The 24055-nt window shown below is 41.1% G+C and overlaps 2 protein-coding genes across 6 annotated transcripts in view; both read left to right on the top strand.

Annotated features, from left to right (window-relative positions):
- The window catches only part of LOC108080363 (uncharacterized), a 39246-nt gene extending 16299 nt beyond the window's left edge, over nucleotides 1-22947 (top strand). The window contains exons 1-6 of one of the 5 annotated variants that reach the window (XM_017175080.3): nucleotides 14219-14344; nucleotides 15039-15216; nucleotides 19262-20847; nucleotides 20910-21068; nucleotides 21433-22131; nucleotides 22194-22947. In XM_017175080.3, coding sequence (XP_017030569.1) covers nucleotides 15203-15216; nucleotides 19262-20847; nucleotides 20910-21068; nucleotides 21433-22131; nucleotides 22194-22429 — 2694 coding nt within the window. In that variant the 5' untranslated portion in view covers nucleotides 14219-14344; nucleotides 15039-15202 and the 3' untranslated portion in view covers nucleotides 22430-22947. Of the gene's footprint in view, nucleotides 1-14218; nucleotides 14345-14472; nucleotides 14491-15038; nucleotides 15217-18619; nucleotides 18762-19261; nucleotides 20848-20909; nucleotides 21069-21432; nucleotides 22132-22193 lie in introns of those variants that run through there. The other 4 variants (XM_017175081.3, XM_041774929.2, XM_017175079.3 and 1 more) reach the window with 4 other exon arrangements.
- Nucleotides 22948-23394: 447 nt separating this feature from the next.
- LOC108080222 (uncharacterized) lies at nucleotides 23395-23760 on the top strand. The gene has a single exon (XM_017174878.1). The coding sequence runs from the start codon at nucleotides 23395-23397 to the stop codon at nucleotides 23758-23760; it is 366 nt and encodes a 121-aa protein (XP_017030367.1).
- Nucleotides 23761-24055: the final 295 nt, after the last annotated feature.

Here is a 24055-nt window from a genome sequence, read left to right as displayed (position 1 = left end):
TTAAATAAAAAATAAAATAACCAAAAATTGACATAAAAAATACATACTTAAAAGTTTAAAATAAAGTATGCAGATTTGTTAGCCTTATAAAACCATACATAGAACAGCTGAACGAATTAAAATTAAGGCTTTTATGGGCAAGCTATGATATTTCTAAATTTCACTTTTCCCCAAAATTATCATTTAAAATTATGGATGTAACCCCATCCTTAAAATTATCAAAAACTGAGATTAAAAAAAATATTTAATATTTCTATGGATAAAATAATATAAAATAAAAATATTTAGAAAAGTGTATTGATGAAAAAAAGTGTTTTTTAAGAATATATATTTCTTTAAATGTGACTTGAAAAGGTCCAAATATTATTTACACATTTTTGAAACAAATCTCCACTACCTTCTGTGTGTTATATATCATATTGATAATATATTACATAAAAGGCCTATTATTTATTTCCACTCGAATCTGCACTTTACTATTTCGTTAACGTTTTAATTTGGAAAAACCTTGCCCGGAGAAATGTTGACACATCCCAGAGGTCTTTCGCCATTCCCCAAAATGCGAGGCAAATAGCCAAGCTAACTCTTCCCCAAATCCCGTTCTGCGGCTAATCAATCTCTGGCCTAAACCTATAATGGCCCTTAAGCGATATTAGTCTTGACATTTGCGCCAAACACGCACTCGAGCGCCAAAAGGGACAAGATAAACAGCCTGCGAAACTTTTGAATAGGGTAAGACATGGACGGACATGGCTCAAATCGATGGCCATAACGATGTGGAGGGATGGATCAATTAATAACGCAGCTTTATCGGTGATCATCACGCTAATGCCGCGAAGTAGTAGTTATTGGCGTTCAGTTTTCACGCTGATTACACACTCCAGATTCCGATATCTTTTATATGGCAACGAACTTGGACTAGTTTCATAGATTTTAATTATTTTTGTTAATTTAATTACTTGAATATCAAAGCTAAACCGGTGGATTCTGGCTTCAAGTTGCAATATTCAAGAAACTAAAGCAAATGAAAATACTAGCCTATCTGCTATCTCTGCTGTAGCTTTTCTTTGAGGGGAAAATTGACAACCCTTTTCCTTACTTCGTGTGGGATTTGTGCTTTGTGAGGGCGTCGTCTCTCTTTTTGGGGATACTTAACCGACTTGCCCGACGACAAGGCAACAACGTCTCTTCCGCCAAGGCACCGCTGTCTGGAGAGCCTAGCTTTTACCGTTAATAGCAGGTAAAAATTGGAAAAATCGCAAGGGGAATCTGGGGGAAACCAGGGCGTGCCTCCCGAGTTGGAGCTTAAAAAGCAATTACGCACTCTTCGCAGTTGTTGTCGATGTCGATGTATGAGTCTCCTCCATCTGGGTCTGCATTTCGCTACGACTTCCTGCTCCAGGCGAATCTATTTCCCGACTCGCACAGCCCCTGCCCATTTTATAAGCTGTCATTTACTGTTTTATTTCTAAGCTATGACGGCATAGACAAGTTTTCCATCCCCCCTGTCGCTCTCGAACCAACCGCCGCCATGGCCCCACAATGGCTGTGACACGTATCCATGTACCGCGGGACACCTATTTTGTAGCTTGTCTGCCCTACGGAAACTAGATGTGAGTGCGCTAATACAGCAGATTTTCAGATTTATGGGATGGATATTAGGCCTACACACTGCCTGCAAATTCACCCAACTCCAAAAACTACCCAACAGACAAAAAACGTTTGTTTACGATATTGAAAACGATAGTTTTACGGGTTTCAAGCTGACAAAAGGTACGATTCTGCCTTATTAACGATAATAAATGTAAATTTAGAATGCAGATTTTTTTATTTTATTAAATTTTAACAAAAAAATATCGTATTATTGTTCAACTTGCCTTTGTAATCCAGAAAAATTCCTTTTAAATATTCCCAACATTTTCCAAAATTATTAAAATATCAATAATATACAAAGAATTTATATTTTTTGAATTAAATAATTAGTTTGCAGATTTATTAATTAATTAATTAATAATTAATTGAATAAAAAAGAAAAATAAACACAGAAAAGAACAGTCATTTGTTTGTCTGAACAGCTCTCATCCTCACAGCTTTTCAAATTTATTGATTATTCCATCGATTTCCATTGTAATCAGTAGTTTTAATTCAATTAAGGCAAAGAGCATTACATTTGTTTAATATTTGGCTGGTTTAATAATAATTTCCTGAGTCTTGCATATTTTCAGGGTGCCCCCAAAAATTGACTGAGTTTGCAAATTTTTGTAATTGCATACTTTCTGGGGGCACCCAATATTGGCTGAGGCTGAGCCTTGCATATTTTTTTGTAATTGCATATATATTCAGGCCTGCTCCGGTAATCGAAAACGGCAAGAATTTTTCGTTTTCGTTTTTGAAAACGAGATTTTGGTGCTCCGGTAATCGAAATCGAAAGATTTGTTCGATTTGAAAAACGGGCACCTTTTTCTGGCCGGAATGAAAAGTAAATGGCTTTTTTTATATGAAATCAGATCTTATTTACAAAAGGAAAAAAATAGTTTACTCAGTGGTCTATTGATGTTTATTCCACACCACCACAAGATCATTCTGGCAGGTAGTTATTTTATAAAAAATTTATTTCTGACCCCACCTCAGATTTGACAACAAAAGTTTTGCCGTGTTCAACCAGTTTTCTCGTTTTGGCGATAGGTCGATAGGTTCACCTCAAAAAGTTATCGCCAAGGTTGCCATATTGTTGGTGGAACGAAACAGCCAGTTAAAAATACTTATAAAATATAAATGAATACATTAATAACTTTAAAGGACCGCCAAAATGGTTGTTTATAAATAATGCTATTTAATGTGATTACTTAAATGGTCCAAATTAACCAAATAATTATTTGAGACCACCGGAATTAAAACTGTGAAAAGTGTGGCAGCATCTTAGGTGCCTGGATTTGCTTAATTCTACAATTTTTTGCCTTTTTCTGGCTTAGAAAAAGGGCAATTGTAAATATAATAGGCAGTACTTTACGTTGTTTGCTTATTACCAACAACACAAGTTAGCTGCTTGAGCAGTGAGAAACGATGAGAAAACGAAACATCCGATAGCAGAAATTTGCCGAAAACCGGAGCAGCTAAAAACGAAAACGGTTCGTTTTCGCCCAAAACGAAATCGAAAAAATTTTACGATTACCGGAGCAGGCCTGATTTTATTTAAAACCCAATTTTATTTATACTGTTCAATAGTCAGAAATAAAAGATTATAATATAACTTAGTCCCCTAGATAAAATAAAGCCTACTGTTGCACCAATTTTGGGCTGAATGCTCAATTTTAAATATTTAATAAATAATTTATAATATATATAATTGATTTATATAATTTAATATTTAAGTGTGAGACAAGTTAATTAGTAGTATTGCCGTCCTCTATGGGTTTTGAACTTTTTCCTCTCACATTAACAAGTCCATTAACATTGTCATAGACATTGACGAGAGCTCTGCTCAGTCGATCAATTGATCAATTAATCAATGCATGACTCACTCAGGCCGCCCCTTTTAACGAGTGTGTGTGTGTTGTTGTGTGTTGTTTCTCATTCGACAGTGACAACTGGTCAAGCAACTAGGTGGAAAATCAGCGAAATGGAAGCAAAGAAAACCGATATCTGCATACCCTAAGATCTATAAGATCCCTAAGCAGCTATAAGATATAGTTGTTAGATTTTTATAAAATTAAAAAAAAAAACATTTTTAAAATTTTATAACTAATACAAAACTGCATACTACGTTTATAATTCGGAGCTTTAATTTTCATTTGGAAAGCGTTGTTATGTTAGTTTTGATTTTGATTTCCCCCAAACATGGCTTAAACGATTCGTTTTTTAATGCTGAACAAGAATATATAGACTTTATAGGGTCGGAAATGGCTCCTTCGCTTAAAAAAATATTATTTTGTATTATAAAATCTGATTTTTTATATTAAAATATATCATAACTCGGCCAAAAAAGCATTAATTTTAAATCGGAAAAATGTTCTGTGTTAGTTTTTATGAGGTTAATAAATCTGCATACTTAAGGGGGTCTTCTCATTGGGCAACTTTTTTTTTTCGATTTTTTTTTTTTTACATTTATTTTTAGCTTGGGATGGTGTGTATATGTCCCCAAAAGGATTTTTAGAAATTCGAAATACTTTAGAAGATACAGCCTTTTTTGTGAAGCAAGATCTATGCAAAATGAGCTTTTTTCAAACTTCAAACGCGTTTATCTCGAAACCACGTTTTTCGAACTGGCGGCCATGATATCTCCAGTTCAACTGAACCGATTTTCATGAAACAAAGTAGAATCGACGCAGAATTGTCACCATTCTCGGGTGACGGAACAGATTTTTTTTAAAATTTTTTTTTCTATTTTTTTTTTACACTAAACTACAAAAAAAAAGCCCGAAATCGAAATTTTTTTTTTTGAATGGCCGCCATTTTGTTTAAAAAAATTTAAAAAAAAATCTGTTCCGTCACCCGAAAATGACATCAATTCTGATTATAACCCCGTTTTTATTTTTCATTTCGGACGCTCTGGAGACCCTGAATCGTGGCCGCCAGGACGACACCTTTTTTTTCGACCACCAAGTTTGAAGTCTCATTACTCTTTGAACAACCCTCGTATCGAGGCAAGAACAACTTTTTTAGTTACTTTGAACATTTTTGAATACAATAAATAAAAAAAGTTTTCAATTATTCTTTGCGTTTTCAAATAAGAATTTTTTTAAAAAGGGTCCAAAAAACGGCTTTTGAATGAGAAGACCCCCTTAATTAAAAAAAAAAAAAAATCTGAGAATTTTAATGATGTAACCCCTTATAAAATTTCTCAAAAATGGCTCAAAATTTGTTTTCCTTCAAACATGGCTTAAACGATTCGCATTTGAATGCTGATCAAGAAAATATATGGTTTATAGGGTCGGAAATGACTCTTTTACTTAGAAAAAATATTATTTTGTATTATAAAATCTGATTTTTTATATTAAAAAACTTCTGATAATTACCTGCATTTTTTTTGGAAATATTTAAATTTAAAAATATTATAACTCGGCCAAAAAACCAGTAATTTCATATCGGAAAACTGTCTTGTGCCAGTTTTTCAACATTTAATAAATTTGGATACTGCATTTTAAAATTTTGAAAACTAAAATTTTGGCTCAAATTTTACAAATTTTAATGATGTAACCCCTTATCAAATTTTGAAAAATGGCTCAAAAATTTTTTTTTGTCCAGACATGGCTAGATTGACTTGGCTGTTGATGCTGATCAAGAATATATATACTTTATAGGGTCGGAAAGGTCTCCTTCACTGCGTTGCAAACTTCTCACTGAAGTTATAATACCCTGCAAGGGTATAAAAATAGGGCAAACATTTTAAATAGATCCTTTTAAAGTTGATACTGCAACTGACAATACAAAATCTGTCGCTCAACCTCTAATATTATTTAGATGGCACTTTAGAAAGGGTATCCAGGAATGCAGAGCGGCTAAGGGGTAACCGAAAAAAAAAAAACACGAGATCAGCATATGAAATCAGGTAATAAAAACCGCTGCAGCAATGGCAACTGGGAAACATGCAACACATGCGACAGTTGCCAGTTGCAACAATTACAACATCAGCGATTCTGGTCGCAACTCTGTCGGTTTTCCATTTACTTTTATCATTTCTTGTCTCCTTTTATTTCTGTATTTTTTATTTTTATTTTAAAACAAACATCCAACTCCCCGAGTACCCATTATCCATTTTCCAGCTATCCATTCTCCGACTTCACATCCACATCCACACCCACATCCATTCTCTGTTCCAGCTGCAACTTGGCCCCTGCTCCATTCCATTTCAATCGCATTCGTCCTCTGTTTTCGTTTTCTGCTTTTCTGCTTTTCAGTTTTGTGTTTCCTAGCCTGCAACGTTTTCTGGTAATACCCTACAAAGTGGGTATAACAGCTATTTGAAAATTTTGAAATGATTCAATAACTTATAAGTATATAAATGTTCATATTATCTTCATAATATAATCACAAAAGACATTGAATAGCTGCCGAAATAGTATCTCTTTTGTAACTTGTAATATTTTATTTAATACACAAAAGAGTATTCATGCTTCCGTTTTCAAACTTTGGTGTTTTTCTCTTGTTTGTTTTTGGCTTTTCTGCTGCGAGTTTTTCGAAATTTGAAACATTAACGGAAAGTCTGTGGAGGTAATTGGACGCGTTCAAGGCGGTGCCAGTGGCGATGGCCTCTGGGGGGAGGAAGGAGCAGGATGGGCAAAGTTTAAAATAAATTAAAAAAAAATAAGAAAAAAAAAACAACAAAGTGATGTTGCTGTTTCTTGTTTTTGTTTGTTTAATTTCAAAATATTTCTTATTTTCAAAGTGCTAAAACTGTCAAAAGTGAAGTGAACAAAAAAGGATAAAACACTCATTGAGTTTGATAAAAGTAAAGCCTCCTGAAAATCAGGTTATACGAATATTAAATCTACAAAATACAATATTCATGGTATACATTATAAAAACTCGACGTCAAAGAGCTCCATAAATATTATTCCGCATTAAAAGCGTGAAATAATTTAACAAGATCCAAGATCTGAATATGCAAATTTCCTGAGAATGGGGTATACAACTCGTTATGGGGCTTTGGGGAAAAACTATAAAATGTAGGTGACATTTCCGAAAATATGAACAGGAAATCAGAGCATAAAATCTGAATCTGTTGATTATTTTATATATTTTTATAATCAACTGCCGCCATTCATATTCAATGTTTAAAAAGAAAACACTCAATCGCTCATTGCAGAAATAAAACTCGAATGATTGTTCAATCAACAAACAAATAATGAAAGTGGTCCCCGTCTTTTCTTTTTGCCTGCTAATGTATTTTTACAACGAGTTTTCTAATCAACAATGGTAACAAGAGAGAGAGAGAGACACGTTGATTGCCTATAGGAAGATGCGCCAGACAAGAGTCGGCTTTCGAGGAGGAATCGAATTTCCGACTTTGGCATGGCCTGCTCTTCATACGATTTCGAGTTATGCCAAAAATTTTGTCAATCGGGGAAGTGAATGTAGTGAATGGCATACAGCCATAAAATCTAAGTGGATCGTGAATCGCCAATCGATGATCACTGATCGCTGATCATTAATCGCAGTTATCTTTTTACCTGTTATGCTCCACCGGGTTATCCCTAATCGATGTTGATTTCCCTCGACTTTGGCTCGTCTTTGTGGCAATTAGAGGTGACCGAATCAGCACTTTCCTTGCGAGTATGTAATGCCCATGCCAAGCACTCTCTCTTCAAGACCGATTTAGTGCCCTTCATTTTGGGTCTTGCGTCACAGAGCGGTCACATAATTAGTTATCAGTGTATACAACGCATGCCAAATGCCTAACTGGACTCGATCGGTTGATCGCTGATCACTTGAGCCGGCACTGGGAGAAAAACAGGGTGTCATCTTTGATTTTATTTATTTAATATCCTTATACCTACGAGTAAGAAAACTGTATTTAGGGCGCATTTTACTTGATCAATTCTTATGGGTTATATGGGTCTCTTTATTTTCTCTCTGTGCACTGATACCAAAACGAAACTGAAACCAAGAAATCAAGCAAAAAACCAAACCGGAACCACTCAACTTCCAAGGCATGTGTAGGTGTTGACAAGTAGATCACGAACACGTTAGCGATCGCGATCATAAATACATATATATGTGCATATATGCCTGTCTTTATTACTCATCGGACATTCTTCCACGGGTCCCAAGTCCTCCTATCTACAGACCGGATTCGTATCTAGCTCAACTAGTTAGTTAGCATACAGAGTCGTCTTTTACTTAAACTAAAACCAAGTCAGAAAACTGAAAACTACTTAACCTTGGGCGATTTGCCACTAAAGCTTGATCATAAAAAAAAAAAAAATAGACCAAGTTGCTTGTTGTTGCCCAATGCAAAATAGCTAAATAGCAAAATATTTAATGAAGTTGTCGGGCGGTTTATTCGGTGATCAATGATCACCGTTTCTGTGGCAATAATGTCAAAGTGTTAAATGCCAACGAGAAAGGTGAGGTGAAGTGAACAAAAAAAAAAAATGCAGAAAAAACGTAGAAGAGGAAATGCGAAGGGAGGTGAAAAAATGTTGTTCACCTTTCGGTCCGTCTGTCTGTCTGTCTGTCACTTGCAGCTCACTTGTCGCTGTTAGTGTTCACCTGATCGCACTAAACAGAACAATGACAGTCAATAAAATAGGGCTTCATTTGATAAGAAAACTCTTTAAAAAAATACAAATAATTTATAATTCATTGTTTATATTTTTAATGTTTTTAATTATAATAAAAAGCGTCTCTACGTTTTAATTTCACAACTTTTATATTTAACTTGCTGACAGAGAATGAATATCTTAGAGATGCCCTTACAGACTAATGTTATTTTACATAGGCTTAACAGAATAAGTATCGGTTAAGCTGTTAAGGTAACGGTATACCCGTTAAGGTATCGGTATAGCCTACTTTAAAAGCGATTTTAATATGACAAAATATCCGAAATATTCACTTTATTTATATTTCCAATAGTTCCCGTTTGCTTCTATTAATTTATGAACATTTCTTTTAACAAAAACATAAATATTTAATATTTTTTTCACTTCAAGAGCAAAAGTATTGGTATACTTAAAATATCCTAAGCTTTCAACAGCCTCTTAACATTTTATTAAAATATTTCCCAGGGATAGCCAGAACTCTCCGTTCCCCTTGACATTACTTGTACTATTGTTGTGCCCCCTGGTGTGCCCCAGCACAGCCATGTACACACATTTGTATGCAAATGCCAAATGGTTGTTCGTCGTCTCGGTTGCTTCAGGTTTTTTTGAGGCTCTGCTGCGAGAGCCGGGTTCGATCTTTGAATGGGTTTTAATGCCAATTTATGTAACTTTCGGGCAGCGCAGCTCTGTTTCCTCTTCGATCTCCACACTTTGATCTTCGCCTCGGTTTTCGATTCAGTTTTCGCCTCAAGTTTTTAGCCTCCAATGTCTCTGTCCGCGTCGTGACTCAATTTTAAGTTAAACTGTTTAAAATTAAACACAAACATTTTCGTAATAAAATAAAAAGCCGCTGCAAGCGAGACAAAATCAAGAGCCAAAGCCAAAAGCATTTCGAAGTGGGTCAGAAATGACAACAACAAATAAAATTAAGACTTTACAACTACAGCTCAAAACTTGATCATAATTTAATCATCGCCTCGATAGGTGTGATTTGGTGGAATTTGCTGCATTAATTGATTGATGGATTGATGCCTTGAGGGGCGGCCTGATTGACGGCCAGGTCAGACCTTCGGGGGGAGGTTGGTTTGGGAATTGATTAGCTTTTAAAAGGAAAAAGTTGACTTCATTTAAAATATTTCAGCTAAAATTATATTCCTAAACAATTTAGATCTTTTTTGAAACCGCAGTGCATGTTTCAGCTTAAAATTAATTACATCTTCCCACTGGTTTCATTTCTGCCCACTGAAAATGACAAACGATTGCCAGAATCTTCAGTATTCATTCATCATTCATTATAATGCATATGCCAAAGAGATCGATCTGTGGTGGAAAAGCACGCAAATGAAAAACAAAGCAAATAAAACAGCCATATTTTCGAGACGGAAATTGCTGGAAGGTCGGGTATTAAAGTATTGCCCATGTGAATCACTTAATTGCAGCCTACGTGGAAGCCATCATCATCATCATCATCATCATGCCAAGATATTTATAAGCATATGGCATGATGGTTACTGAAATCTTTTTCAACGCATCGCAGGCGTTCTCAAAAGGCCGACAATTGACGTTCGTTGAACCTGGAGGCACTCCTTCGAGCACGATCGCAAACAAAAAACCCCCAAGAAATACATATAAAAGAAGCCGAAGAATCAGCTGAAGAATCAGGGGAATATAACTCGAAGAAATGGCCCATCAAACGACAAGTGTCAAAAAAAAAAAAAAAAAACGAGAAACATTTTCATTAAACGCAACATAAAAAGCTCACAAAGAACCTGGCCAGAAGTTGGTAAGAAACAAAGGAGCGAGATTCTCAGGAGGAAGGTCTCCAGGGGGAGCAGCTCTACGTGTTCCGATTGTGCGAGTGGCGGCGGGCGAGTCAGCGTTTCGGTAGGTAGGCCGTGGGAGGGAGGTGTTTATGGCCCCACATCGGGTATTTCCTGATTGCTTGGCAAGAGGGAGGGAGTTGCCCCTCCCTAGCACCGCCCCTGGGACACACACACACAACTCTTGCATAATAATTGACAGTTATAAATTTTACTTGGCTCAACATGCGCGCCCAGTTTGAACAGAAAATATATAAGTAAAATTGTACAGAAATAAAATAAAAATAAAAAGAAGAAGAAAATTAAGACGATATTGTGGTAAACACAGAAAGAAAATATGAGAGAAATGTAGGTTAAATATACAAAAGAAGTTTAAAAGTTGTTCAACAATGTCAGCAGCTTAGGAAAACTAAGTAGTAATAGTAATGAATAACTATTTGAGACTCTTGAAATGGTTTCTTTCAGTGTAGCAATAAGGAGTGCTTAATTCTTTTGGCTCTTGTCCAGTTTGCCGGTCAGTTATCGCCCTCAGCTCTGCTTTTTTATGGACCCAAACTACTACTACTCCCTTGAAGTTCACGTAACTCCCAACGCCAGACAGAGACGTGCGAGTGTCTCTTTCTTGCGGAGTGTTGGCACTCGGGGATTGGGGATTGGGGGATCGAAGATCGAAGATGTTGGTCACGCCAACGACGACTGCAGGCCGCATTAACATTCCAAGTTGGCCACTCCTGTTTGCGTACATCTGTATGCAGATGTGTGTCTACATACATATATATGTACATTATCCACAGGTACACACACTCTCGAACACTTGAAATGTTGAATAACAGTTGTTGTTTCTGTCTTTCTTTTTCTCCCTCCGCTGCTTTTTTTTTGTTTTTATTACAATTTTATGAATTTTTTACAATACATAAAAAAGAGTTTCGAGTATCCGCGACAAAGTCCCAGCAGACAAAAAGTTTGTTAAAAATATTGCAAACAAAATGTGCGATTTTAGACTCTAGAATTATAGTAAAGGTCATGGGTTTTGTAGCAGAAAATGCTATAATTTTCGAATAAGATTCTATTGCGGACCTTTTACGACATCTTTATCGTGTATAATCCTGAAAATTTGCGTTACTTGTCCGCTTTTTGTACATTTTCGAGTCCGTTTTTGAGCATTTAGCGAAACTAATGCGGAAAATATGATTCTTTGTCCGTATTTAATATTATAAGCGGACATTTTACGGATCTATCCGCACCAAGTACGCTTTTTGTATGCTGGGTTGTGTTTGGATTCCTTTGAAACCGTAGCTCTTTCTTTATTTTTGATCCATGATTCGGAAAAGGGAAAAAACTTGAAGCAACAGAGCTGTGATGTCATCGAATTTGGCTCTTAAATGTGTGATCTTGGGATTACAACATTAAATTGAAACCTTAGCATCCTAGAGAAGTTCTAAACTCTTTACAAAGGAATGCTTTAGATGGTGCTGCCTCTCTCTCTCTACTTGTTTTTCCCCTAAGTTTACTGGAATTTATTGTTTCTTTTTTTTTTGAGCTTTACGCCTTATGCAATTACCGAATTCCCCACTCCCCGGCCTTATTCATCGCCAGTGTAATTATCATTGCTTTCATTACGAACAATCATCATTATGGCGGCAGACTATCCGCTAACCGGCATCCCATACTCCAAGTGCTCCTGTCTCCGTCCTTGGGCACCTCGCCCAGCTGCCACGCCCCTCGACCACCGTCATTAGCACTCGCCTTTATTGTGTATATTGCTTTTTTTTTCTGGTTTATAAGCAACTCAAGTCAACTTATGACCTCGAGGCATTCCCCACCAAGCATCCTGTCAGTTCCCCCGCCTCAATCTCGCCTCCATCTCTTTTTCCTACACTTTAGTTAATACTTGCTATATAGTTTTTATTTTTAGTTGGGTTTTTTTTATGTCCGCTCCGTGGCATCCATAGAAATGTGGCCGGTAACTTGATCAACGTGACCTCGGTATAGCTTGAGTCACGTATGTACATATATTCCCCGAACGATCGCTGGAAATTCAATCCATGTCCCTGTTCAGGCAGCTGCTCAAGCTAAAAAATAACATACACAAGGCCAGAAAGGAGTAAAATCCGTAATTATAGGCACAGGGATCACTTCCCGGTTCGCTGCTGGACTTGCCCAAGAAGGTGGCCCTCTCTTTGGCAAGCCGCAAAAACCCTAACTAAACAATAAGTAAATCAGGAAAAAGCTGAGGGGAAAAGCTAAACTAACTAAAATTGCGTTCCAGTTTATCGATCAATGCTAATTAGAAAATCGATTGATCAACCAAAATGCAAAAGTAAATAAAAACTGAGGAGAAACAGGGTGTCACACAGCTAGCTACTTGCTGAGCGCAAGAAAAGGTGTCAGTTGGACAAATTTGCAGTGGAGCCAGAGCCAAAAAAAACGAGAGTTTTAAACAACTCTTGAAGCTGGCCAAAGGCCCAACTAACCCATCCAGCTGGTTGGAAGCTGGGAGTCACCGGCCCCGGCTTGGCCCGCCTGGAATTGCATAAATACTCGTAAGCAAATGAGCAACGGTTAATCAATAAGCCCACAGATTGGATAATATTTTCTTGGGGTCCCGAAGGGGGGTGAGTGATCTTGTAGCTGGCTTGCATATCAGTTGTTGCGTGCCCTGCTAATTGCAGTCGAGCGGTCCAGCGGTCGAGCGGTCGAGCGGCCAACGCGACGTATGTGTAATGCGGTTAATCAACGACGGGGGCCAACAAGGAACGACAAGCGACGAACGCTGAACGAACGCCGAACGACGAACGACGAACAAACGGCCTTGAGACCAGCTGCCAACCAGTTTTTGCTTATGAAATCAGTTAGTAGAGGGGCTAGCAGCAGCCGGCGGAGGAGCGGCCAGAGACGACGGGGCCGAAAGCATCCCAAAAAATGCAAGTGAATGTCGGCGGCTGCACAAAGAGAAAAAAAAAAACGACAAAAAATATCCACATGAGCATATCAATTTCATATTGTTGAATCGATATCGGACCAAAAAACGATATCAATTACATAAATGTTAGGCATTCCATTATTATTAATAATAATATTTATAAATATTATTATTCGAACTTTAAATATTCCATTATTATTATTATTATTTATAAATATTACCATTCGAACTTTAAATAGTTTTTATGAAGTCAATAGAGAATTTACTGATTAAGTGAATTAAGTGAATCTATTCATGGGTACTGTCTTAATGAAACAGTTAATATTTATCCTTCTTATAAAAAGAATATTGTCTATACATCTACAATTACAAAAAAAAAAACAAACGCTTTCGTGAATTTAAGGCAACCCAGCAGACAAAAAGCGGACTTAGTCCAGATGGATCCCAAAAATGTCCTCAAAAAATATTAAATACGGACAAAGAATTAGATTTTCCGCTTTAGTTTCGCTAAATGCTCAAAAACGGACGCGCAAGCGTACAAATAGCGTACAATTATCGGTAATTCTCAGGATTATACACCATAAAGATGTCGTAAAAGGTCCGCAATAGAAGTCTTATTCGGATTCCAAAAATTATAGCATTTTCTGCCACAAAACCCATGACAAGTGATAAACTTTATTATTGTTTATAAGCTTAAATCAAACGTGTTGTCCGCTTGTCGTTTTCAATATCATAAGCAAAAATTTTTGTCTGCTGGGATGTAATTTCACAGGTAGGACTACGGATCTTGGGTTTTTTTTTAACGTGTAACCTTTGGTTTTCCCCTGCAAGCACAGCCCCGAGCCGGGCCGGGCCGGGCCGAAACTAGTGCAGTTTCTTGCAACAGGCATTATCATCGAAATGGCTTGAACTTCCTAGTGGTCGCCATTGAAAGCCAACACACACACACACTCACACACAGACGAGATGCTGGGCAACAGGTGTGAATGATTTAGTGTTAACATGGCCGTAACGAAAGCAGCGGCCGCTCCTGTCGATCGTTGGTTCTGCTTCCGTCTCTTTCCCTCCGCCGCCAACCGATTTTTCGAGCCCGATGCTAACGCCAGCGTCGCAGTCGCTGCCTCAGTCGCTGCCTCAGTCGCTGCCCGAGCTGGCAGAGGTGGCAACAGCAACGGTTTTCGATGGTTGGAGCGTTCATCATTTTGCCATTTCACGTTCAGCTGGCAGCGAAATCGAAAGTGACTGCTCCCCAAGACCCGGAGACCGGAGATACTATATACACGACCGATATTTTGTATATATAAAGGAAAAGTTCATGGTACTGGAGATGCTCCTCGCAGGTGTGTGTGTGTGTGTGTGTCTGTGTGTGTTCTGCGTGTGTGTGCTGCCTGGCTGCGTTGGCCGTATAAAGGCGAGTTGCCAGCGGCTAAATAAGTTAAACGTCAGTTAAGCGCCAGTCAAAAACGCCGCAGAGAGCGGGTGAAAAGTGCTCTCAGTTCTTTTTTTATTTATATATATATTTTTTTTTTTTTTAATATTTTTTTAACCATTTTTTGTGCCAGAGTTTTGTCAGCTAATCAGCTAAAGCACACACAACACCGCACACTCGAGGCGACATAATTGATTCGATATTGTTGGCTGACCAAAAATGCAAAACACAAAACACAAAACACAAATAAGAAATTGAAAAACAAATAGTGTCCGAAAACGTAAGATAAAAGTGAAAAGTGAAAGTGCAACGCAAAATGACCAAAGTGAACACACAGCATTGGCAACAAAAGCAACATTGCACAAGGCACAAGGCAACACTTGTAGAAAAATCCAAGATAAAAAAGACAAATAAACACAACAAAAAAATAAACAAAAGCAACAAAAAACAACAAGCAAAATGTTTAAATCCAAAGTGCATAACAATTAAAAAAAACAAAATTGTTATTTGAAAATCAATTTCTGTCATTCAATTTGTTTTTATTTCTTTATTTTTACATCAATTTTTCTGTTTTTGTTTTTGTTTTCGTTTCCCATTGAATTCAGCTTGAGGCGGCAGTAGTTGACTTTCAAAAGTGTCAATAAAATTTATGTAAAAAGGCAGCAGCAGTTAAGGAAAAGTTGATACCACAGCAGCAGCAGCAGCAGCAGCAGCCACGAGGAGAGCAACTACGTGATCGATCCGCCATCAACCGCAAAACAGCTTCAAAATGCTGCTTAAAATGTGAGTATAAAAACGTTTAAAAATAAATCAAAAAATATAAAGTAAGCTGCAGCAGTTCTAAAGGTCAAGTTAGCGATTGTGTTTTTAGGGCTTAATATCTGCTATTACGGGTCTGGCGACCATAATCACCTCTATCTCCTTGGAAAAACCTACAACTTTTCATACAAAATATGGGGTTGGATGCTGCAGAGACCTCCGTTGGGGTTAATCAGGATGAGAAAGAATACTTTGGAGACAAATAGTGATTGTTACCAATGAGTAAAGGCCAAGGCCAAGCAGACGGCCAAATAATTTTTGATAAGTGATCCGTTTTGCACAGAAATAACCTTACCCCCCTTAAGCTTTTCCACCAGCATCTCGGGGTATGATCGGTGCAAGTGAAACGGTTGCCTTCTGGGGACCTTTATCAGTTCTTCAAACAGACTTAAAAGGCTCTCAATAAATTAAATATTATTTAAAAAATCCTGAAATAAGCTATTAAAGCATTAAATTCTTTAATTAGGTCAAAGTTGTCAAACCTATATATTAATTTGTTGGTTTTAATTATTTTAAATATATTTATGGGCTAGGGAGACCATTAAAAAAAACGTAGATCCCCCTCTATCCTCAGTTTTTTTGTATTATTTAACTAAAAACCAACAGATTACGTATACGCCAAGTGGCCACGATACAGTTATCTGTTATATGCTCGCTCGGAATTCGGCCTGCAGCGACGACGGACTGTTAACCTTGGTCTCGCAGTCGCACTCGCACTCGCTCTCGGCGACTTGGCTCAATCAGTTTGGACTGTTAGTCAATCAGTGGGTTAATATGCATGAATTATGTCCGAATCGGCTCGATCTAGGCGTGGCAATGAAGTCAGTTTTTGTGGAAAAGGTCAAGCTACCGGCGAGGTGCCGATCTCCAGCGATCTCTCTTTCGGAAAGGTCAACTATTATGCAGCAAAGTACACACTACACACTTGAATGTATATATATATATATTCACAAGGGGCGCTTGAGGAGAAGTCAACAAACCTTTTGGCAAGACGACGACGACGACGCATCGCATCCATTTAACAATGCAAAACTTTACATTTCATGGCTACAAATGTAGCTAATATTATTTGTTGTTGTTGTTGTGCTTTTTTCTTATTATTATTGTTGCCTCAGCTTGCCGCTTCACTGCCTCTTGAAAGCGTCAATGGCCCCTGAATCGGAATCGAAAATACATACGAGATGTGAGGTATCCGAAGTTGAAGTTGAAACGTCGCTACTCCCAGATATTTCTTCTCCCGTTGCCAACAACAACTTTGCTGGTGGCTCAAATGAATTGCCAAATTATAAATTGCATGCCACACCCGCTAAGAGCCCCCAAAAAAAAAGGCAGCACTCCCACTCTCTGGCTTGGATTTCTGCTGGTTGCACGAACTGTTCGGAGTCGCTGGAGTCGGAAACCGTTAACCGCCGCTTGCTGGCCAAGACAATGGCTGTGCCAGAGAGAGGTTAAGTCGGTGGAACAGTGCGTCCAAACTTTGTACTAAAAGTAGGGAAAGCCATTGCAGCATTAATGCACTCAGCGAAAACTACTTAGGAAATACTTTTAGTACTTAAAGCCCTTTTATTACATCTTTTCTTGATTAAGTGTAATCAATTGCTTCTTAAATTTATATTTTTTATTAAGACATAAGCCCGTTGCAAGTTCTTTAAGCTAGTTCCATTCGTTCAGAGTCCAAAGTGGCCATAAAAGATCCAATTTAGCTGAAGGTGTGTGTGTGTGTTTAATGGCAATTCAAGTCAAGGCAATCCTGACGCGAATGCGTGCAGGTGATTCTTGGAATTCAATTCACACATTCTGTGTGAGTCAGCTGCCAGATTATTATGTGGTGGCCAAGACCGATTGCGCGGGGATTTTTGCGTGAGCTTGAGCCAAGATATTAGATGTGGGAATGCAATTAATGACTGAAAGACGAGAGACTATTTTTTAACCAAAAATATGAGCTAGTAAATTAATAAATTCTTTAAATAGAGGATAAGGTATTTACATTTTTTTCTTATTTTTTTTTAAATTTTTATTTTAAAGGCTTAATATCTTAAGAATATTGTGTCCAAGTTTTACATCAATTATTACAAAATTGACAAAGTTATGGGTAGTTGAACGAAGGTCATTTGATATTCAATGTATGAAATATTAACAAAAATTGTTCGAATGTTTTGTTATTATATGGTATTTAATTCATAAAGCTAACTTTAGCTGTCTTGCCACAATAATTTTTGTTAAAAGTAAACCGTTTTGCACCGAATTAACCCTTTTTTTTTATTATTATTCATTATATATTCATTCATATTCATTCATCTTTGGTCTGCGGTGTGCTACGATTCTCCGGCTTGAACGGAAAACCCTACATATATGCATTTTCGCGATTGCAGACATTTCAAATGGGAATTTATACATATATATGCTGGTTTTGGTGTGCGCATTGTCACCTGAAGCATAACATGTGCGATCCAAGCTCAGCGGAGACCCTTGTCCAAGTCGAGGAGCTGCCGCCAAGCCAGCTGCAGCACAGCATATGGCATAAAGCATATAGCAAAGCAATTTGCACGCCGATGTGGTCATAATTATAACTTTTCTTGAAGGCAACTCGCAGACGAGAGAGACTCGCCGGCCGACTTATGGCTTTATGGGTATTGTTGAGCCGGAGGAGAGCTACCAGTTTTGGGGGCTGTTGCAATTAATACAAGTTGAAGTTGTCTACCTTTGCAGTAAGGTGTTGCCTTTGCCGTTGCTCCCCCGAAACTTGTTCGTCCGGGCGAGAAGAGAAGTGAACGCCAGGCCTGCACATAATTCAAAATGTTAAAAGTTATCGTCAAGAGGCGGCTCTCTGATGATCCGGTGTACAGCAAGAAATACTGCAACACAGGGCAAACCCATCATAAGTCAAGAGTTGGGAAAGCCAAGTATCCCTTAGTTTTGGTAGATACTGATTACAGCAAATATCTGTTTTCTGGCGGAGAAAACTGTAAGCTAGGGTCCTCTGGTTTCGGATCTGGTTTGATCTGGTCTGGAAATCGAAATGGGTTAACGTTAACACCTATTGTATCTTGCTGTTTTGCTTGTATTCCATGGAAACCGGTCGATGTTCGCGATTCCTGGCTCCAGTTTGCCTTGAGCATCGCTTTCATAGCATCGCTGCAATGCGGATTCGCAGAGCCCAATGAACTATTGTAGAGCTGTTTACATTGTCTAACTCGACGTTGTGGTGCACGATCCGCTAGAGCGATCCACTCTCGGTGGCCAGACATGACCAAATCGCATGCGCAATCGCCTCTGCCGTGTGGCTAATGAAATTGTGAAAGGTTTTTCATGCCAGATTAGAGATGAGGCAGCACAACGAAAAGCTCTCCGAGGCGAGGCTCCGGCTAAAAAGCTGAACTGGAACCGGCTAGCCGTGGTGGCTGATTAAGAGCACGCGTCGATCATGTCGCTTGCGGAAAACCAGAAAACCCGAAAGAAAGGCCAGGCGACTGATGACCAACTAGCTGATGCTCTTAACTGAATTACGGGTATATTTTATATGATTTTCTTTCTACAAATGTGGAAAACCCTCAGCTAAACATCTATGTTGGCTCCACTGTGTCTGCACCTCTAATAACTAGCTTCACATGGCCAACACACCCCTTCGGAAGTGAACTGCTGCTAGTGAAGTTGAGGCTAAAACCCCGTCTGATTATGGAGTTTTGGTGGAAGATTAATTGGGTTAGACATTGCCGAATGCACTAAGCCACCACCACTGGGGGGGAGATGGGGCTAAGATAATGATAATGCCAAGCCGGCACTTAAGCTATTGGAGTCCAAAGAGATAGCGATTGCAGGTGGAATGAGCTCATTATACTCACATTAATTTAACATGGAATTATCCAACATAAAGCCAATAATCTTGTCCAGGAGATTGGCTTTGAGAGCGGCTAATTGGCTAATGGGAAGCGGATTTGCAATAATAAGTTTTTATTAACTAAAGCTTTTCATTAACATTTTGCCTTATTCTTCCTACCCCAAATAACAGCTGCCTTTTGGCCTTTTTGGTCACCCATTCACTGGCGGATACCAGCGATCTCCTTGCCACCTCCGCCAGCGAGGGCCAAGCGATAACCATAGAGGAGAAGCCAGAAGCGCCGGCGGCTCCCTTCGAGACCTCGCACAAGCATCCGGAGGCTGAGGCCAGGGAGGAGGGATTCCACACCTCCCACCGGATCAGCATACGGGCCACCGACCATGCCGACTATTCCATGAACCTGCTGCCCACCAAGGAGCGCCCGGAGCTGAATCCCGTCCTGAGCGCCTTGATTAACGAGGATGTGATGAAGAGCATCGAGGCCAAGCGGGCCATCGAGGAGGAGGAGCTGGCCGAGGTGAAGCGTGAGATCGAGGAGGCAGCACAGGCGGAATTGGCCCAGAGGGCCACCGCCTCCACAGAGCCACCGGCTCCGCAGTTGACCACCCTGCCCACGGCGGCCAAGAAGATCGACAGCCTGGACGAGGACATTGTGGTGGATCCGCATGAGGAGTTTGTTAACCAGAATTTCGCCCTCGAGGGTGCGGGCAGCGAGAACAGCAAGAAGTCCAGGATCGAGATCAAGAAGGGTCCCAATGGCCAGGACTATGAGTACGAGTACGTCTACTACTACGAGGAGGATGACGAGCCCAGCTCCTCGAAGGTCCAGGCACCCGCGGAAACGCCGGAGACGCGGGGCAAGACCAGGTACACCAACATTGAGAGAAGCACCCCGGCCACGCCCAGCGAGAACAGCTTGCAGAGCGGCAAGGCCAAGGGCCGATCCTCGGAGGCCGCGGCGGAAGACATCGAGGCGGAGCGCCTGCCCATGATCACACGCTTCCCGAGTCGCGGCAAGAACATTGAGGTTCCGCCGACGCCAGCCCTGGACTCCTTGGAAACGGCTGCCGAGCGCAAGAAGATCAGTGTGAAACGCCCCAGCCTGGAGCTGGTGGACAGCGAGACCTTCAACACGGACGAGAAGCAGACCAAGGCATCCCGCAAGAGCGGAGAGAACGACCTGAAGCCGGTGATTGCCATCGAGCAAGAGCAGGCAGCCGCCGCTGCCGCCGCCGAGGCGGCCCGCAAGAAGGAGAAGGAACTGGAGCTGGAACTGGAGAAGACCAAGAAGGAAGTATCGTCGGCCGACCAGGAGGAAGCCGAGCAGACCACGCCCTCCATGGAGAAGGCCGCCCTCGATCTGTACGCTATTCTGACCAATGAGAATCTGAACAACGAGCAGACCACCGCCATTGCGGACACCGAAGGATCCCCCGATCGGTACACCACCCTCATCCCGGACACTGCCAGCACCGACGAAGACGACGGCCTGACCACGCTGACCGACGAGATCTCCTCGACTAGCAGCACCACCACCACCACAACCACTACCACAACCACGACCACAACCACTACGGAGGCGCCCACAACCACAACTACCACGACAACGGCGGCTCCGTCGCTCTACGGTGGTCGCAGGTCGGGCCTAAGTGGATTGGCCGGTCGCAACCGTTTCAAGCTGCGGGAGGGCGGAGTCAGCACAACGACCAGCACCACCGAGGCACCAGCTTCCACTGAAACCACCAAGACGGGCAGAAGTGAGTGTGCCTCTTGAAGAGTCCTTGAAGCTTTGAATTCATATATTTTTTTCCATCGCCAGACCGCTTCTCTCGCCCTTCGATCGGAGGACGATCCCGTCCTGGTGCCCGTACCACCGCCAGTCCAGAGGCCGCACCCCCAGCTGCCCCCGCCGGCGAAGAGGAGGTAGTGGTGGCCAAAGAAGTGAAGCCCGTCAGCTCTGGCTTTGCGCGTGGCAGACGTAAGTAGAGGAGTGTGAAGCTAGTCTTTTGTTAGCCCAGTTAAAAGCTAAAAAGGTTAGGGCCTTAATAGTTAATAATATTTAAAATGCAGGCGGGAGCCGCTAATAAGCTGCTTCTCGCTTCCACTTTGCATAAATTTGGTTCGATCATTGGGTTTCCCTAACTAACCCCCCTGAATGATCGGTTATTGGCATTCGCCTTGGCCTAAAAGCCAGCAGGCACATTTACAGACTAGGTCAAGGCCGGAACTGGAAATTAGATTTGAATATAAACGGTTTCGTTACCAATTAGAGGCATTTTCACAAGAGGAAACAGAGCAAATTGTTTGCAGATTAAACAAATGTTTCACCTCAAATCTTGCAGCCCGCAATCGCTTCAACCTGCGCGGTTCCACCACCACGAGCACTACTGAGCGGCCCAGCGAAGAAGGAGGTGCCGCTGCTGCTGAGGGAGACGAGGCCCAGCCCTCCTCTACCACCGCCCGCAGCACACTACGCGGTCGTCCTGGACTGGGACTGCGCGGACGCAGTCGCACCACCACAACCAAGGCACCAGTGGCCGAAGGGGCCTCCGAAACATCTGGCTCTGAGGGCGGTAACAGCTCTTCGGAAGAAGGCAAGGCCGCTGCCCCAGCTTCCGCACCCACGGAGCCAGTGCGTCCCTCCCGCTTCAATCTGCATCGCGCCGGAGGCAACCGGCTGCTGCCACGCGGCAAACTGGGTCGCGGCACCGCAGTCTCCACCGAGGCACCAAAGGAGACGGCAGCAGCGGCCGAGGATTCGGCCGCCGACAGCAGCAGTCACCACAACGACGTTAAGGAGGAGGAGGGCGGCGAGAAGGAGGCGGGCAGCGAGAGCGGCGATGCCCCCGCTCCAGCTGGCCCCGTCACTGGGCTGAATCGCCTTAAGAACCGGCCACGCCTCAATGCCCTGCACAAGACTGAAGCGGCCAAGCCAAAGGCAGCCGCAGCCGGAGCTCCAGCTCCTGCACCTGCGCCCCGTAAGATCAATCCGCTGCTGGCCAAGCGACGACTCCACCTGGCCGGAGCCACCTCCACCACAGGTAGAGTTCACTTTATACATTTAGTTCTTAATCTTTGCTGAACCCATATCTCTCCTAACCAGAAGCACCTTCTGAGGAAGAGCACTCGTCGTCGGACGCTTCTGCCGAGCATCCCGTCAAGGAGGATGCCAGCGATGCCGCCGCCAGCGATGAGTCTGGGGCCGAGGGAGCCGTCAAATCGGAGCAGGATAGCGCAACGGAGGCAGCGGAGAGCACTACCAAGCAGCAGGCTCGCGGTCTGGGACTCCTTGGCCAGCGGCGTCGTCTGCCGCTGCGTAAGCCCGGCACGATTCTGTAAGCCGGAAGGCCAGCCAACGAACAGCAAACGGACGGACGCACAGAGAGAGAGGTCATTCGTCCATTCATAAATCCTGAATAGAATACTCGTCACGATGCGTTGAGGAGCACTCCTAACTTGGATGGATGCTTACAGAAACGTCCCTTAAGATTGCTCATCGGAACGAACCCGAACCCGAACCCTTTGCCCCGTTAGCTTTGTACACATTACCTTAATTAAAAAACTACTGATAACGCGGATATAATGATACCATTGTAAGTAAGATGCCTGCGCCCTGATAAAGTCACCGAAACGGAATTTGGCGGCTGCGGAGCCCAGATAAAATGTGAAGAAGATCGATCCCAGCCACTCGTAGACCACTAAGCCCTTGAACTGTAACTAAAGCAAATACAACCTTATGTATCCCATTCCTGGCCCAACCTTGCCTAGGCCCCTCTTATCCCTCCCCTTCTGGCACTATTGTGTGTGTGTGTGTATAGCAGATACACTTAATATTTTTTTTTTTTCTGAGTTACAACTATGAACAAAAACGACTTTTAATTATATATTGAATAAAATCGAAAGGAAAAATATGAAAATTTAAAGAAAAGTGTTTATGGAGACATGTGATTGGGGTTTATTTAGAGATTTTAGAGTGCTGTGGTTCGATTGCTACCCCAAGAGTAGGCTTCGTCACACGGTTAACTATCCCATTGCATACTTTTTTGTACGCCTTAAGTAAGCATTTAAAAATTTAATTAAAATTTCTACATTATGCTTGACCTTGTGAACAGCCGATGTATGCATTACTCTAATTAACATTTGCTGGAAGCAAACATTAAGCCCAACGCTGTGTTTCTTCTAGAGAGAACCAAACGATGTCAAGTACCTATTGCAATGTGTATCTGTATCTACTCCACCCCAACAGCAGCAACATATAAAAGTTCAGTTAGACAGTTGCCCCAACTTAGATTAAGGCTGGAACTATGGCAAGTCAGTGGATTATCTTTACCTGCGCTCTGCTGGCAGCAATTTCTATTGCCTCGGCTGGAGAGAAAGACTCCCAGTTAGGGGACAGCACTCAAAAGTTGGATCTACTTTTGGAGGCAATCAACGAACTGGAGAGCCAGCGGGTGAAGGAAAATACAAGCGACTGGAAGCTTAAAGAGGACTCTGCTAAACAGCGGCCCAATAGCAAGAGATTAAGATGGAATCGCAGGAGTAATGGTATTCCAGAGAATCGAAGATTCGCCGCCTATTCATCATCGATTTCGTATCCACCAAATCCCGATTACATCAATGTGAAGGACTATGAACCCACGCCAGCACCTTGGTGGTTCAACATCAATTAATTTTAGTTATGTTTAATTATATATACATCTTTTTTTTTATATTTTTTTAAGTGCAAAAACTTTATACAGAAAGTTTATATACATTTTCAAGTTGTTAAGTTTCAAGTTTTGTGTGCTTGTACAAGCTTTTTTCTGGCCATCCAAGACAGTCACCAGCATTAGCTTTGGGGCCAACTTTTGTGTAATTTAATTGGATATTTGATATACAAAAACCCATAGAGAAACCGCGCCAATGAACAGGTTCCGAGGAGGGCTCGCCCTCTGCTTTTGTTTTTACTCGTTTTTTTGTGGCTTT

This window comes from Drosophila kikkawai, chromosome X (genome assembly GCF_030179895.1).
Source record: "Drosophila kikkawai strain 14028-0561.14 chromosome X, DkikHiC1v2, whole genome shotgun sequence".
NCBI lineage: Eukaryota > Metazoa > Arthropoda > Insecta > Diptera > Drosophilidae > Drosophila > Drosophila kikkawai.
Note: the sequence above shows the minus strand (reverse complement) of the source record. Positions and strands in the feature narration are given on the sequence as shown.

Bases quoted from the DNA above. Each gene is read 5' to 3' on its own strand.
- LOC108080222 (XM_017174878.1), top strand. From the start codon at position 23,395: ATGGCAAGTCAGTGGATTATCTTTACCTGCGCTCTGCTGGCAGCAATT.